This window comes from Mustela erminea, chromosome 2 (genome assembly GCF_009829155.1).
Source record: "Mustela erminea isolate mMusErm1 chromosome 2, mMusErm1.Pri, whole genome shotgun sequence".
Classification (NCBI taxonomy): Eukaryota; Metazoa; Chordata; class Mammalia; order Carnivora; family Mustelidae; genus Mustela; species Mustela erminea.
In genome coordinates this window covers 69,067,699-69,085,371 of record NC_045615.1, presented here as the reverse complement: position 1 = coordinate 69,085,371, position 17,673 = coordinate 69,067,699, and the positions used below count along the sequence as shown (strand labels likewise).

The window sequence follows — 17,673 nt, the reverse complement described above, 5'->3', positions numbered from 1 at the left end:
TCTCTGCCTACTTGTGATCTCTCTCTCTGTCAAATAAATAAATAAAATCTTAAAAAAAAGAAAAAAAAGAAGAAGAAAAACTTTCAAAATTTAAAGTTAGGGTACTCTTTAAGGATATACTTAATGGCACTGCTATTTTATTTCTGCTAATTTAATTTCTATAATTAGCTAAAATAGCAACAGAAGAGAGCGTGCTATGCTAATTGGTTTTTTAAACTCACTATATTTGAAAATTCTAATTCTAAAATATGAGTTGAATGTTTTCAAGAACTACTTGGTTGACAGATGTGCTAAATATGTTATTAATGGAAGGTAACTATTATTTGAAGAAATGCACTACCTCTTGTCTATTCAGGAATTGTTTTCTCTATACTTTTTAAACATAAAAATTATTTCTGTTAATTTCCTTTTTAAAATCTCATTCATAGTAGAAATTATGATTATATAGTTCTTGATGAACTAAAAATGACTAGTTGCTCTTGTCTATATCTTGTGTTTTAATGGTTGCTAGGAAATGGTTTATCTTTTTATCTTATTTTTAATGTAGGCTTCATGCCCAAAGTGGGCTAGAACTCATGACCCTGAGATTAAGAGTCACATGCTCTACTGGGACACCTGGGTGCCAGTCAGTTAAATGGCAGACTCTGGATTTTGGTTTAGGTTGTGATCCCAGGGTACTCGGATCAAACTCTGTATCAGGCTCCATGCTCAATGGGGAGCCTGCTTAAGGATTCTCTCTCTCCTCCTCCTGCCCCTCCCCTCACTTTTGAGCTCTCTATAAAATAAATAAATCTAAAAAAAAAAGAGAGTCACATGCTCTACCGGCTGAGCCAGCCAGGTGCTCAGATTTTATTCTTCTTTTTTTTTTTTTTTTTTTTAAATTTTATTTATTTATTTGAGAAAGAGAGAGAGAGAACATGAGCGGGGTGAGGGATAGAGGGAGAAGCAGAGTCCCTGCTGACTAGAGAGCCTGATGTGGGGCTCAATCCCAGGACCTCGGGATCATGACCTGAGCTGAAGGCAGACGCTTAACTAGTTGAGCCACCCAGGTGCCCCTGATTCATTCTTTAAATTGATAACGATTTTTACAATTTTTCCTCTTTTGGTTTCAAACTAATTTTTGAATTAAATAATCTGCATTAACATTAAGTATTAGGTTAGATGGGTGATTATTAGGTACGCAATAATTTTTTCTAGTGTTAAAATATTCAACTATGGGCTCCTGGGTGGTTCAGTTGGTTAAGTGTCTGCCTTCAGCCAGGGTCCTGGGATCGAGCCCCACATTGGGCTCCCTGCTTGGCAGGGATCCTTCTTCTCCCTCTCCCTCTGCCTGCCACTCTGGCTGCTTGTGCTCTCTCTGTCTCTCTGTCAAATAAATAAAATACGATCTTAAAAAAAATCAGCTATAGTTTTAGAATTAGGATTGCTTGGGTGGCGTAGTTGGTTAAATGTCTGACTCTTAATTTCAGCTCTGGTCCTGATCTCAGGGCTATGAGACTGAGCCCTGAGGTCGAGGCTTGGTGGGGACTCCGCCCAAGATTTTCTCTCTCCTGAGGCACCTGGGTGGCTCAGTTGGTTAAGTGTCGGCCTTCAGCTCAGGTCACGATCTCAGGTCCCAGGGCACGCTTCCTGTTCAGTGGGGTTCTGCCTGTTCCTCTCTTTCTGCCCCTCCCACCACTCATATGCACAAGTGCGCTCTCTCTTTCTCTCTCAAATAAATAAAATCTTAAAAATGATTCTCTCTTTCCTTCTGCCCCTTCCTCTTGTGTGCACGTGTGTTCCCTCTCTCTCTCCAAATAAGTAAATTTAGAAAGATTTTATTTATTTGACGGAGAGAGAAAGAGAGGGAGAGAGAGCGCACAAGCAGGGGGAGCAGCAGGCTCCCCAGTGAGCAAAGAGCCGGACACGGGGCTTGTGACCTGAGCCGAAGATAGACGCTTAAATGACTGAGCCACCCAGGCTCCCCTCAAAATAAATAAATTTAAAAAAAATTAGGATTAGAATTTTTTATTGCTGAGTTTTAAAATTACTTAGCATGTACCTTACCTGCTGGAGAACTTGCTTGCCAGAGGTAGCTTGTTATATGTTTGTATGTACAGAAGTAAGATTGAAATGGCAAGTGTACTTTGAAATAGCAAGCTTTAAGTTTTGGGAGTATTTTCCAATAAAACTCATGAGCGGCCTACAAAACTCTACTAGCTAACACACTTACTGATATTTTATTCTAGATCTTTTCCTTGGGAGATGAAGAGACTGCTTTTCTAGATGTTATCCCTAAACAATTAGAGAGAAAAACCTGTGACCCTAAGGTAAAATTTGTGAATAACTTTGATTTTCTAATCCACTGCCTTTTCCTGCTGTTTTTATACCACTCTCAGAGTTTTCATAGGCAGAAAGTTAATGAGCATAGTAAATTAACCTGATTTTAGGAACAAGAAAAACTAATGACTGGTACCCCTTGTTTGACTTGAGCCTTTTCTCTTTACTAGTGAACTAATAATGCGTCATGCATATATATGATGCATACCCTAGAAATTGGAAGATAAATAAGCTGTAAATAATGAATGTTTTGCAGAGAACAAAATGAAGATCTTTATAGCCTTCAACATATAGGCTACTTTACCACTCCTACTTCTGTAAAAGTATATATAACCCAAGTTCTATCTAGTGCCATCTACTCCATATCAAAAATTTGTAGACAAAGTAGCATATAAATACATGGACTTTATAAATACTGATTTTATTCCTAATACCCAACAGACCTTTAAAGGAGATCTACATAGAAGCATAGAGAATAAGGTGTCTGTTACTTGTGGAGAATGTGTATTCTCCATCAAACAAATTAGAAATATACAGAGTCTATTTATATAGACTCTATAACAGGTGAGTCTTTTTTAGTTGAACTGTGTGTGTTTTAAAATTTAGAATATTTTCGGGACGCCTGGGTGGCTCAGTGGGTTAAAGCCTCTGCCTTCCGCTCGGGTCATGATCCCAGGGTCCTGGGATCGAGCCCCGCATCGGGCTCTCTGCTTGCAGGGAGCCTGCTTCCTCCTCTCTCTCTGCCTGCCTTTCTGCCTCCTTGTGATTTCTGTCAAATAAATAAATGAATCTTTAAAAAAACAAACAAACAAACAAAATTTAAAATATTTTCAACAAAAGTTCTTTATAAGGGATATTTAGATTTGATTTTCCTTTCAAATGTGTGATTTAGAATCTTCATTTTTAAATAAGTGAATATTCAGATTATTTACTATCATAATTTTGTTAATTTATCAGTTAGAAATAAATTCTATTAGCAACCTTAATTTTTTCTTAAAGATTTTATTTATTTATTTGACAGAGAGATCACAAGTAGGCAGAGAAACAGGGAGAAGCAGGCTCCCCATGGAGCAGAGAGCCTGATGTGGGGTTTGATCCCAGGACCCTGGGATCATGACCCGAGCTGAAGGCAGAGACTCAACCCACTGAGCCACCCAGATGCTCCAAGCAATCTTAATTTTCCACTTTCTGGGTAGATTTGTCACCCAGTGAGGAATAAAAATTCTAGAACCCCTCAAGGGGGCAGTAGAGAAAGCTATTTGAAGACTGAGAGCAGATCATCAGGTCTCTGAGGACATGACAATACCTCTCTGAAGTACACGCCTGTATTGGCATATTCTTTTTTTTTTTTTTTTTTAAGATTTTATTTATTTATTTGACAGACAGAGATCACAAGGAGGCAGAGAGGCAGGCAGAGAGAGAGGAGGAAGCAGGCTCCCTGCTGAGCAGAGTGCCTGATGCGGGGCTGGATCCCATGACCCTGGGATCATGACCTGAGCCGAAGGTAGTGGCTTTAACCCACTGAGCCACCCAGGTGCCCCTGTATTGGCATATTCTTAGGACTTTGTTCTCAGAGCAATAGGATCAGATCTTCTGGGAGGCAGAGAGCCCACCATCCCTCTTCTGGGAAGCCTGATAGTTTACAAAATGCCTGAACAAAGGAAAATGCTTTCTGTATTTCTTTCTTTACTTCCTATTACATGTTTATTGACTGCTTCCGATATGCCAAGCATGGTGTTAAATGCACATGGTACCCTGATGAAAGCAACAGATTTCTCCCCTCAAGAAGTTTATAGTACAGTTAGGATATAGATGAAAAGAAACTTCATTATAGTTTAATGTGGTAAGTCTATAATGGAAAGTTGTATAATGTACATGGCACTCATAGAGAAAGGACCAACTGTATTTTGTGGTTTAATTACTCCATTATAACTATAGCTTTTGTGCTCCTTATAAAAAATTCATATTTATTAATGTTGAACTTGAATTCAATTAAATCAATAACCAAATTGTGTTTTATAATTAGCATGTGTTAGGATAATAGGAGTTTTTCTGGTTTTCAGTATTATTCAGTATTATTCACCAAATAATTATTTACATTAATATTAATAAGAAAGCTAAATTGTGATTTATTTCCTGTGTATATATATACATTGTGACTATATATCAATATGTACTTATTGCAATACTCATTTTTAATAATTTATTTGTAGCCTGTTGAGTTTCAAGGGCACCAAGTGAAAGGATCAGCTACTAGTGCTCTGATGGTCAGAGGACACAGCTCACAGCTAGAATGCGGTCAGTTTCCAGATAGTATTGAGTATGAAAACTACAGGACAGACACTTGTTTATTGACACCCAAATTGACTAGTGCTTGTATGCAGATTGATTTCTTGCAGGTAAAAATATTTTTTATAGTTGCACCTTGCCAAATCATTGTCTTTATATCAATACTAAATTTTATGAAGAAATATTTAAATCTTTGAACAAATAAAAATTATCCTTACCCCCACTTCTGTAAAGTATGACACTATTCACCTCTCAATTGCTACCAAATAGAGTTCATAAAAGAATGATACGCATATATTCAAAACAGTGTCTGGTTAAGAGATTAACATTTTTTTTTTCCCAAAGATTTTATCTATTTATTTGACAGAGAGAGAGCACAGCAGGCAGAGAGGCAGGCAGAGAGAGACAGGGAAGCAGGCTACCTACCCATCAAGCAGAGAGTCCAATGCGGGGCTCCATCCCAGGACCCTGAGACTATGACCGAGCTGAAGGCAGAGGCTTAACCCACTGAGCCACCCAGGCGCCCCTATAAGATATATTTTAAGGCAAAATGACCAGGCCTACCTAAGTGTGGCAGATTGCACATAGTAGTCTCTAAACCTCAAAAAATATTCTGTATTTCATCAAATTCCCAGGTACTATCACTGATTAAAAGAAGCATCATTATGGGGTACCTGGGTGGCTCAGTCAGTCAAGCATCTGGCTTCAGCTCAGATCATAATCCCAGGATCCTGGGATCAAATCCCTCATCCATCTCCCTGCTCAGCTGGGAGCCTTCTTCTCCCTCTGCCTCTGCTGTTCCCCCTACTTGTGCTCTCTCACTCTCTCTGTGTCAAATAAATAAATAAATAAATAAATAATTTTTAAAAGAAGATTTTACTTATTTATTTGACAGAGAATACAAGTAGGCAGAGAGGCAGGCAGAGGGAGAGGGAGAAGCAGACTCCCTCCGGGGCAGGGAACCTGATGGGGGGCTTGATCCCAGGCCCGTGGGATCATAACCTGAGCCGAAGGCAGCCACTTAACCAACTGAGCCACCCAGGCACCCCAATAAATAAAATCTTAAAAATCTTAAAAAAAAAATTAAAAATCTTTAAAAAAATGAAAAAATAAAAACAGCATTATATACTACTAATAAAGAAGAGCAGTTAACATTATACTGTGCTTCATCACTTTGACTTTTTTATTAAAAACTTTTTTATTGTGGTGGGGCGCCTAGGTGGCTCAGTTGGTTAAGCATCTGACTCTTGATCTCAGCTCAGGTCTTGCTCTCAGGGTTGTGAGTTTGAGCTTCATGTTGGGCTGTGCGCTTGGTGTGGGGCCTACTTAAAAACAAAAAAACTTTTATTATGGTTAAAAAAATCATAAAATTTATAATCTTACCTATTTTTATGTGTACAGTTAAGTAATGTGAAATGTATTTACAATGTCGTGAAGCAGATCTCTAGAACTTTTTCACTTCCACTTAGATTTTTGATATTTTGCTTGTAAGAAGTCTTGGATTTATTTGGGTGTAGATATTTTAATGATATATCACACTGCTTTGCCTCCTTGCCCTCTCTGAATGCAATACTCTTTTGTTCAGTGGCAAATGATAATGTTATCCTTTTGAAGATGTTTAAATGGCAAAATTACATAACTAGTAATGTTAATGCAAACTCATGCTTAAGTGATTATTGTATGAACAGTATGACTAACGTGCATATGGTTTCACTTGCATAGTAATGCCAGCAGTGTTATGACTATTGCCAGTGCTATAGGGATGTAACAAGGTCATCACTGTTAGGGTGCATTCTTTATCTCAGTGATGTTAAGATATAAGAAATGTGAATGTAAGCATTGATGATATATAATGTATTCTGCTTTCCCTGAATTGACTTCATAACGTACTGCTTCTGTTCTTCTGTGTCTCACATTATAACCACAAACTATGTGTGTGTGTGAGAGTGTGAGTGTGAGCGCGCATATAGGGAGGTAGATAAAGATATAGATATGTACACACACACACTTTATCTTTTTACTAAATAAACTGATGAATGGATCTCTGTTTTCTAGTTCCCAGATGAAGAAAACTTTCCAAAAGGAGGTATTGGCTTTCATATTGAAGATAATTTTCAAGTGAGAGCTGAGTCTAATAAGAACTCAATTGAAAATGACTGTAAGTAAATTCTAAGTAAAATATAACATTAGAAATTTATTTGACATTGAACAGACTGTTACATAAAAATTCATGCTTTTTTTTCTTCTCCACAGTTATTTTAGATTTCTCTCCTAAAAATTCAGAACGTTCATATCATTATTTGGATTATAATTTTAAATCAGCAGAGAAGACTTCATGGGAAGGAAATAAGGTATAATGTAAGGAGAATTTTAATGGTTGAGAGTAAAAAACCTTGGTAATCTTGGGAAGCCTGGGTGACTTAGTCAGTGAAGTGGCTGACTCTTGATTTCGACTCAGGTCATGATCTCAGGGTCCTGGGATTGGGCCGAGTCAGATGCCACACTTGGCTTGGCAGGGAGTCTGCTCTAGAGATTCTCTCTCCTCTCCTACCACTCTCCCCCTGCTCATGCATGCTCACTCTCTCTCTCTCTCAAATAAATAAACAAATCTTCGGTAATCTTAGAAGAAATGAATCCCGCAAAAACTAAAAAGATAAAAATCTTAGGATTTTTTTTAAGCATGATCAAGAAAGTTTACCAATAATCAACATTATTTTAGTGATAAAACATCAGTATAGTTTGTTAGAATAAATAAGAAGGGAGAGCATGCACATGCCATGCAAAGGAGGCATGGGGAATGCTGGCCAATTTATAGAATAACAAGGAGATAGCCCTGGAATGAATGAATGAATGAATGAAGGGGAGAGTGGTAGGAAGTTAGATCAAAGTGGAAGTAAGGGGCTCATCTTACAGGGGTGCTGCACAGGACATTTTCAGAACCTTCTTGTACTTTGAGAGAGTTTGGGAACCATTAGAGTTTTAATGAGAGGAAATCAGAATCTGACCCATTTCAAATAAATCCAAGAGTTTTTATTTTTTATTTATTTAAAAGATTTTATTTACTTATTTGACACAGAGAGAGAGAGAGAGAGCAGAAACAGGGTGAGGGCCAAAGGGAGAAGCAGGCTACCTGGGGAGCCTAATGTGGGACTTGATCCCAGGACCGTGGGATCGTGACCTGAGCCCAAGGTAGACACTTAACTGACTGAGCCTCCAACTGACTGAACAACATAAATCCAATAGTTTTTAATGTTCTCTATTTTACTTTTTATGATTATTATTGACTTTAATGAGTTTATTCTATCCTGCCCCTTTGGGAAGACTCTTTGTCCTGCTATAACTCTACATAATGTGCTTGAAAGCATTATTTTTATAATGTAGATTACTAGAATTCATTCAAACTATAGGGAAAAAAGTGTAATAACATTTTGGTCAGTAGTCTTGTTTTTTCTTTCTGAATAGGCGATATCACCAGAACAAAAGATCTCTACATTAAACCCTGTTTCTACTTTTACTTTGAACTCAAGAAATGAAGACTTTGTGCTGGAATTCTCTGAGGAGTCCCTGAAAGAAAGAACTTTACCTGGTGACCTTTACTTCCTCAGCTTAGTTACTATCAAAGTGTTCTAATCCCTCTCTGTGTAAAATGAAGTTTTTTATTTGAGCAATTGTTACTAAACTAAAAGTATCTTAGGACCAGATTCTATGTCGTATCCCTCAAGCCTTCCCTTTTTCTATTCCAGATGGCTCTTACTTCCAAATACGGTATTTCCTTCTAACTTGCAGGTTTCTTCTTTCTTCTGTCATTTTCTCATTATGGACCTCTGAAGTTGTCTTCTGTCATTACGGTTCTTCTCACAGCTCTAACTCCAGAGCCAGGCCCCTCTATTGCCCATTCACATTCCAGGGGAACAGTTCATTGTCAATGTCTCATCTACACCATTGGTTGACTTTGTTCTAACCTCTTTCTTTCCTCTGATTTGCTTAGGGGTCTCTTCAGCTGCTGCTTCCGCAGTTGCATTTTCAAGTCTCTATTTTTTAAACTCCTACCTATGAGTAAATTCCTACTTTGTGATAAGTAGATTCTTTCCCTTAACTTTTCTTTTTCTCTCTCTTTTCTTATAATTTCACCAGCGGATCTGCACCTGATTCCAAAGCTGTGTTGGGTAAGAGGTGAAGTTGTAGGTAATTTTTTTGGTCATGAGTGGATGATACAAAAAAAAAAACTTTGTAATGTGAATGAGTAGTTGTGATGGAAAAGGTTTAGGTGTGGGTATGGTTAGTAGAGAAAACAAGGTAAGGAAGAGTCAGTATGGGAGGAGTGGGTATCCAAACAGGTGAGGTGACAATGAAATAATAGATAATTTTCATAGTTAAGCCATGGGTCTTTCTTTATTTTTTAAAATTTTTATTTTTTGATTTTTTATTCAAGTATAAACATGTAGTATTTAATTAGCTTCAGGTGTAGAATACAATGATGCAAGAATTTTATACATTTCTCAATGCCTATCGAGATAAGTGTGCTCTTAATCTCCTTTATCTATTTCACTCCTTCCCCCACCCACCTCCCCTCTGTGTGTGTGTGTATGTGTACCGCATCTTCTTTATCCATTCATCTGTGGATGGACACTGTTTCCATATCTTGGCTATTGAAATTAATGCAGTAGACATGGGGATGTATATATCTTTTCAAATTAGTGTTTTCATTTTCTTTGGGTAAATATCCAGTAGTGGAATTACTGTATTACATGGTAATTCTATTTTTAATTTTTTGAGGAACCTCCATACTGTTTTCCATTGTGGCTGCACCAACTTGCATTCTCACCAACAGTGCATTGGGTTCTTTTTCTCCACATTTTTGCCAACACTTGTTATTTCTTGTCTTTTCTTATTTTGGCCATTCTGACAGATGTAATATCTCATTGTGGTTTTAATTTGTACTTCCCTGATGATGAGTGATGTTGAACATTTTTTCATGTGTCTGTTGGTCATCAGTATGTCTTTGGAAACATGTCTATTCAGGGATGTCTAGATGGCTGTCAATAAAGCAGTGGACTCTTGACTTCGCCTCAGGTGATAATCTCAAGGTCCTGATATCAAGCTGAATCAGGCTCCATGCTCAGCAGGGAGTCTGCTTAAGGATTCTATCTTCTCCCACTGCGCCCCTCCCCAGCTCGTGCTTGTACACATGCTCGTGCACACTCTCTTTCTCTCTCTAAGATAAATAAATTTAAAAGAAAAAAAGAAAAGGTATATTCAGATCCTTTGCCCACTTTAATGGAGTTACTTGTGGTTTTTTGGTGTTGTGTTGTAGAAGTTCTTTATATCTTTTGGATATTTACCCCTTGTCTGATAATAGCATTTGTAAATATCTTCTTCCATTCTATAGATTGCCTTTTTCTTTTGTTGATGATTTCCTCTGCTGTCCAAAAGCTTTTTATTATAGTGTCGTCCCAATAGTTTTTAATTTTGTTTTTGTTTCTCTTACCAGAAGAGACATATGTAGAAACATTTTTCTTGGCAAATGTCAAAGAAATTACTGCCTATGTTGACTTCTTTAGGAGTTTTACGATTTTAGGTCTCGCACATATGTCTTTTAATCCATTTTGAGTTAATTTTTTTAATGGTGTAAGAAAGTGATCCAGCTTTATTCTTTTACATGTAGCTGTCTGGTTTTCCCAGCACCAGCTGTTGAAGAGATTTTCCCCATTGTATATTCTTGCCTCCTTTGTTGTAGATTAATTGACCATGTAAGCGTGGAATTATTTCTGAACTATTATTGGCTTTCATTGATCTGTATGTCTATTTTTATGCCAATCTTTTACTCTTTAATGAAGTTTTGACTTTTCTGTCAATGTTGCTGATTGGCTTCTTAGAATTATAATCTAACATTATAGAAGAATATCATTGGCTCACCTATTGCTGTACTACCTTTCCAAGTGATCACTATAGTTTATTTCCAACAAATAATAAGTCTTTCAGGAAGGCACATTATCATAAAATAGGAAACCATAGGATTGTCAGATAAAAACTTTAAGCTTATATATTTCCTATGTAGTATTATTCATTCACTTATTTATTCTAAAATATTTATCATTGCTTTTTACATTTTTAGGAGTATGTCTATTACTAACACTGCTCACCGAAGGAATTCCAAAATTCAGCTAAAATCTGCCATTACATGAGTTTACCAGAGTTGAACTCTTATCACATACCAACAGATCAGAATAAAGCTAAATATCTTTGTAACCCTGAAAGTGAACATATTAATTCATGAGTGTAGTAAATAAAAAGGAGGCTAGAGTCGTATGGTCCGATAAATAAACCATGAACTTCAGTTTCTGGAGTAGGAATGTAAAGTTGAGAACAAACAATTAGTTCTGGGTTTTTGTCCTGACTCTGCCAATCAGTAGTCATGTTACCTCTAGGTCTTGGTAGTCTCATCTATAAAATGAGTACAATAAATCCCTTCTTGGCTATAAAGTACTCTGAAAACTTAAGTGCTATGTAAATATAATCTAGTGACTGGTGGTGGAAGGGAAGCCTTAGCTAAGGGGGAAAAGAAAAAAGAGAAGAATTGCAAGTTCATCAACCTTAAGAAAGTTTGAGTCTCTTAACTTTGAAATCTAAAATCATTAAAATATTTATATTATGAAAGTGGAAATAAAATTAAGGATTTTTTTTCAAGGCAAGTTGGTACTTTTTCTTTTTTATACAGATAGCTACTGGTTTTTAGGGCCTAGGTGGTGACTGTAATACATTTTTTATTTAATCAACTTTTTTTTTTTTCCTCCAGTTATCAAAAAATCCAGTTCTCTGGAGAATAAGAACTTTCAAAAGCTTCCATTAGTAAGTAGAACCCGAGTTCCGCTTATTACCTTGCCACCTGCTGAAAGGTCACCTGATTTAGATTCTTATTCATATGTGATCAACTGTGATAGGCAAGAATCTTCTGGTCCCCCCCCCATATTCAACTTGTGTGAAGAATCAGGAGTTCGTTCTTTTAGCTTTGCACTTGAGGACCAAAGTGAAACTTCTTTCTTTAAAGAATCTAGAGAAGTGACTCCAGGGGACATTTTACTTCTCAATAATATATCTACTCAAAGCAAGTGGCTGAAATATCAGAACATACCCCAGTGCAACTTGACTACTCCAAACGGAGTCGATATGAAAGTAACAGATGGCTTCTCTCCTGAGATTATTCCTGGGACGCATTTTAGTGACACAGGTGAAAGACAGAATGATACTGTGAATGAAATCTCTTTAGACTCTATGCATTTGCAAATGTTAAAAGGCATGCTCCATCAGCAGCAGCAGGATTTTAACAGTCAAGATTTGGTTTCTAGAAAGAAAGCACTCTGTTTGAATATAAAGCAGACTTCCAAGATTGAAAATATTCAAAACATTTTAGGAGAGTCTGCCTGCTACATCTACAGTGTAACAGATTTACAGGTGAGGAAGTGTACCGATGTATCTTGGTGCATTTTTTCCAATAGTTATTGTCTGAATTTTATTTTATTTTATTTTATTTTTTTAAAAGATTATTTATTTGACAGATATCACAAGTAGGCAGAGAGAGGAGGGAAGCAGATTCCCTGCTGAGCAGAGAGCCCAATGAGGGGCTCAATCCCAGGACCCTGGGATCATGACCTGAGGCAAAGGCAGAGGCTTTAACTCACTGAGCCACCCAGGTGCCCCTGTTGTCTGAATTTTAACAAAAGAATTACCAAAATCATATCGAGCAATGATTTTACTCCTGGAGCTGATGGCTTTTTTGTTTTTTCCTTTTTTGAGTTTTCCAGAACTCTAGGTATAATTATGTCTTCTTTGACTTAAAATCTTTCCTGGTAGTTGTGAACATTAAGTGAACTTAAATATTTGAAAGTGTCTGGTGCAGTATCTGCACATAATAACTAGTTAATAAATTATAGCTTCAACTATTTCCACTTTGATTACTGTTCTTACTGTGATTGTTCTGATTTTTCACTATGAGTTCAGTTTTGCCAATCAGACCATAGTTAATGTAAAGTTAGATCTTATTATGTATTGATTTTGCACAATTACTGTAGTTGTAACCGGAAATTGAAACATACAAGTGTTGTTCTTATTAGCAAAGTTTTTCCTAGCAAAAACTAAAAACTTATTAAGGGACAGAAACATTTATTCTTATTTATATGATTAAAATTGCCATGCATAGCCATTCTTGCTATATTCCCTGTCTCATTTAGAATTAACAAATGATTTTCAAGAATTCTGAAAATTAAAAGAAAAATGTGTTTGTTATACATCTCTACAGAAAATAACTTTCTTATTAATAAACAGTATTTTTCTGGAGTTGTTATAATAACTTGAATTATTCAATTTCAGGAGATAAATGGCTCTGAGCTATGCTTCCCAAGTGGACAGAAAATAAAATCTGCTTATCTTCCCCAAAGGCAAATTCAAATACCAGCTGTTTTTCAGTCTCCTGCTCATTATAAGCAGATTTTTACATCTTGTCTCATAGGTATGACTGTTATTTTTCTATTTTATTATGATTGATCACTGCTTAATATAGAAAGCATAATATTTTATACTGTGAATTTTCATATTAAATTCTCTACTTGAGATTTGTTATTTTCCATATGTTTCCTCCAGTTTTCAACAGTAACTTATATGCTAGTTTAAGGTCAAATTGAGTTTCATTAAGAGGGAAATGATGGTATTATCTTTTTCAAGTTATAATTTTTCATGTTTTTTGAACTAGAGGTGTTACAAGTGGTTTTGTTAAGAAATTTTAAACATGATGTATGATAGGTTTTTTTTTTTCATTTTTAAGATTTTGTTTATTTATTTGACAGTGAGAGAGGAAGCACAAGCAGGGGGAGTGGGAAAAAGAGAAGCAGGTTTCTCGCTGAGCAGGGAGTCTGATGTGGGGCTTTATCCCAGGGTCCTCAGATCATGATCTGAGCCAAAGGCATACCTTTAACTGACTAAGCCATCCAGACACCCCAGCATGATTAGTTTCGATAGTTCTTTTGGTTGTACAAGGACAAAACTTACCTTTGAAAAAATGGATATTAGCATTAGATTATAGATTACTCTGTTAAAAGGCTTTTTTGAATTTAGCTAACAGTGGACATGATACAAACAATTATTTTATATTTTATTTTCATTTGTACTTTTTTCTTTCTTTTTTTTTTTTGGTAGAACATCTAAATATATTGCTGTTTGGCTTGGCACAGAGGTTACACAAAGCTCTTTCAACAGTTGACATATCATTTTACACATCATTAAAGGGAGAGAAACTGAAAAATGTAGAAAGTAATGTGCCATTCTGCCATCATCATCAACCTGCAAAACTTGTAATGGTTAAAAAGGATGGTCCAAATAAGGTATTGTTGCCTCTTCTTGCCTATTGCCCCACCAAATACTTGTAAAAAGTTTAGGTACCTACTGCTTTATGACAAGATTAAAGAGCAAGTCTTGATTAGGAGCCACTTGAGGTGTTAGTAACATACAGTAAATTCCCAGGAAATTTTTATTGAAAGATTATCTGTGTTCTAGGATGCAAAAGTGTGAGTTAAGATCATCCTTCACATTGCTTAGGAACTTACTACATAGTGGTGGATGGAGAAAGAAATATAAAAGGAAATTTTGTATAATAGTGTAATTGATATAGTAGGAGGCATATGCCCAAATTACAGTTATAGCACTGAGAAAGGAATATGTCCCAACCTGAGATCTTCGAGAATGCAGAGATGAGCCTGAAAGAAGTGAAAGTTTAAGTAGTTTATTATGGGATCCCCAGTACAAGTAACTGATAAGGCCTTAGGAATATAAAAGCATAGTGATTTTATTTGCATTGCTGATAATGTATTATAGTCGGAGAAATCAAGCTAATGTTTATGTATTGCATATATATATTTAGATGTAAATTCAGTTGTCAAAAGCAAGAATTCATAAATATAACTACAGAATAAAATATTATAGAACCATCAAAAGTCTTTTTTTCTTTTTAAGATAATTTGATGACGTTGTTGTCATGTGTCCAGTATGTTGTGTATAAAGGTTAAGTTATGGAGTAGAAAATACATCATTATCCATCATTATCTGAGTTTTATTATTTTAAAAAACAGTATACTATGTATATTTTTGTGTGCATATGCACACACTTATGTGAGTGACAAAAAAGGCCAAAAAGAGATGCACAAGATATTTCTTGTAGTTCTTTCTGGTTTTCTATAGTGAACATTTTAAATTGGGAAAACAATAAATTTTGTTTTTCAAATAAGCTTATATTCTCAGAATAATGTAATTTTTTGATGAGGAGAAAATAAATGGAAAAGTAGGTGGTTTTAAATTTTAGTGTGTTGTTTAAATTGATATTAATAAGAAGATTAACTTGTATAATAAATAATTTATTAAAGTACATTAATGGCAAACAACGTCTTATATAAGTCTTGACAAATACAGTACAAAAACAGTAAAATATAAAATTTTTTTTCCTAAATTATAATATCTTTTTCCTCTTAGGGCCGTCTCTTTTATACCTGTGATGGACCCAAAGCTGAACAATGTAAATTTTTCAAGTGGCTTGAAGAAGTGACCTCAGGATATTTAACACAAGAAGACTCTCTACCTACCATGGTTTTAAGTGATATAAAGAGTATTGGCCTATACTTAAGAAGTCAAAAGATACCTCTCTTTGAGGAATGCCAACTTTTGGTGAGGTATGTTTCTTGGTACCAAATAATGCCTGTAATTATATCAGAAGATAATAACCTCACATGATTGTCATCAGTTTTTTGTTGTTGTTGTTGTTGTTGTTTTTTGAAGACTTATTTATTTATTTTAGAGAGAGAGTGAGACAGACAGCAAGTTGGGGGTATGGGAGAGGGAGAGGGAATCTCAAGCAGACTCCCTGCTGAGCGCAGAGTCCAATGTGGGGCTTATTCCCACAACCCTGAGATCAGGACCTGAGCTGAAATCAAGAGTTGGACGCTTAACCACTGAGCCACTGAGGGGCCCTTATTGTCATCAGTTTTAAAAGAGATTGAGATAGGAAAAATATTTAAAAGTATCTAAAACCTCAGTTTTTCTAACTGTAAAATGGGAATAATTTTCTAAAGCTATTTTTGGCCCCCTCTAAACATCAAGCAGTGTCAGCAACATGAAGGTGACTGGCAGGCATGCTATTTTTCCAAGCATTTTTATATACGGACACAATCCTAAGGGAAACCCTGCTTAAAAAACCACAAGAATAATTTTTATCAGAGCTAGATAATAGTGGTCATTCACAAGGCTGAACTAGGTAGTTTTGTAGGATAATAGAATGCTGCGTTTTGGAAAAATGTCTTATAAAAGTAGCTATAACATTTGCATGGTAATTTAATAACATCTCTGGGGGGGTTATACATGCTGTGCTCTCTTCTAAGTACTTTGCATATGTTATTTCATTTAATCATCACAATAACTTAGAAAATATGGAAATAAAGGGGATAATATATTATAGTTATCAAAACTGAGGTACTCTATCTTTTATATACTTCATGGATACTTTTCCTATCTCAGTCTCTTTTAAAACTGTTGATAATTCCGTGATGGTTGCTGTTATCTTTCTTTGACACAATATTTTTTAATTTCGTGTACATGTATGAAAGTATATAAACATATACTCACCCTGGTTCTTTCCTTTTAATGTTGTATTTTAAAGATGAAAAGAAGGGGCACCTGGGTGGCTCTGTTGTTAAGCATCTGACTTCGGCTAAAGTCATGATCCCAGGGTCCTAGGATCAAGCCCCTGCTCAGTGGGGAGCCTGTTTTTCCCTCTCCTGCTCCCCCTAGCTTGTATTCCCTCTCATTGCCTCTCTCTCTCTGTCCAATAAATAAATAAAATCTTAAAAAAAAAAAGTTAAAGATGAAAAGAAAAAGATCTGTAACTTTAAACTCCCACTTGTAAACTAAGTCCTGGGATTATAATGTACAGTATGGTAACTATATTACATACATAATACATAAATATGTATTACATATTTAAAAGTTGCTGAAAGAGTAGATCTTAAAAGTGCTCATCTTGGGCACCTGGGTGACTCAATCAGTTAAGCGTCCAGCTCTTGATTTTGGCTCAGGTCCTGATCTCAGGGTTATGAGATCGAGCCCCTCTGTGCTCAGCGGGGAGTCTGCTTGAGAGTCCCTCTCCCTCTGCCCCTTCTCATTGTCAAATACATAAATAAATCTTTTTTAAAAAGTGCTCATCACAAGAAAAATTTGTAAATCTGTGTGGTGATGGATGTTAACTAGCCTTATTGTGGTGATCGTTTCACAATATATGCATATATCGAAACATTTTATTGTATACCTGAAATGACTATAATGTTATATGACAATTATATCTCAGTAAAAAATTTGTCCCTTAATACTTAAATTCACTTTTACTTTTTACTCATTTTTCAGAAAAGGATTTGATTTTCAAAGAAAACAGTATGGCAAACTAAAGAAGTTTACTACTGTAAATCCTGAATTTTATAGTGAACCTAAAAGCAAACTTTATCTTAAGCTGAGTCGGAAGGAAAATTCTTCAACTTTTAGCAAAAGTAAGTTGATTGATCATGTTGGTGACTATGTCTAGCCTTGCATCTCCGTTACATAACAGCTCTGTAAATTCTTTCTATTAAAGAGGTTTTATAAAATACTGCTTAATAGTAGCATGTATTGTGAATTATTATATAATAGATTGGACCATTTCCAAAAAGCATTTTTAAAAATTTTAGTTTTTTAAAAAAACCTTACTAAAGACTCCTCAAATCTATTTAATTTTGTTTAAAAATTATACTAGCTTCTCAGCATTATATAAGTATATATTCCTTCTGAATGAAGGAATGTTGATTTGTTGATTGCATTCTAGCAGAAACTTCATGTTGCTTACCAATAACAAAACTATTTAAGATAGGCTACTTTGAATAGCACTAATTTAAACCCATAAATTTTAGGTTAATATGGATTTATTTCCCATCCTTGAACATAACTACCTTTTAAAAAATGACTACAAACTTGTCCAAGGTAATTTAATTACATTTATTTCAT

At 35.6% G+C, this 17,673-nt stretch overlaps 1 protein-coding gene across 1 annotated transcript in view; it reads left to right on the top strand.

The window, feature by feature from the left end:
* The window catches only part of ZGRF1 (zinc finger GRF-type containing 1), an 81,204-nt gene that overhangs the window by 29,501 nt on the left and 34,030 nt on the right, over window positions 1-17,673 (top strand). Inside the window, exons 9-19 of the mRNA XM_032333180.1 lie at window positions 2,229-2,309; window positions 4,533-4,718; window positions 6,664-6,766; window positions 6,862-6,959; window positions 8,071-8,217; window positions 10,959-10,962; window positions 11,405-12,060; window positions 12,976-13,114; window positions 13,798-13,982; window positions 15,124-15,320; window positions 17,044-17,183. Of these exons, the coding sequence (XP_032189071.1) occupies window positions 2,229-2,309; window positions 4,533-4,718; window positions 6,664-6,766; window positions 6,862-6,959; window positions 8,071-8,217; window positions 10,959-10,962; window positions 11,405-12,060; window positions 12,976-13,114; window positions 13,798-13,982; window positions 15,124-15,320; window positions 17,044-17,183 (1,936 nt within the window). The remainder of the gene's footprint in view (window positions 1-2,228; window positions 2,310-4,532; window positions 4,719-6,663; window positions 6,767-6,861; window positions 6,960-8,070; window positions 8,218-10,958; window positions 10,963-11,404; window positions 12,061-12,975; window positions 13,115-13,797; window positions 13,983-15,123; window positions 15,321-17,043; window positions 17,184-17,673) is intronic.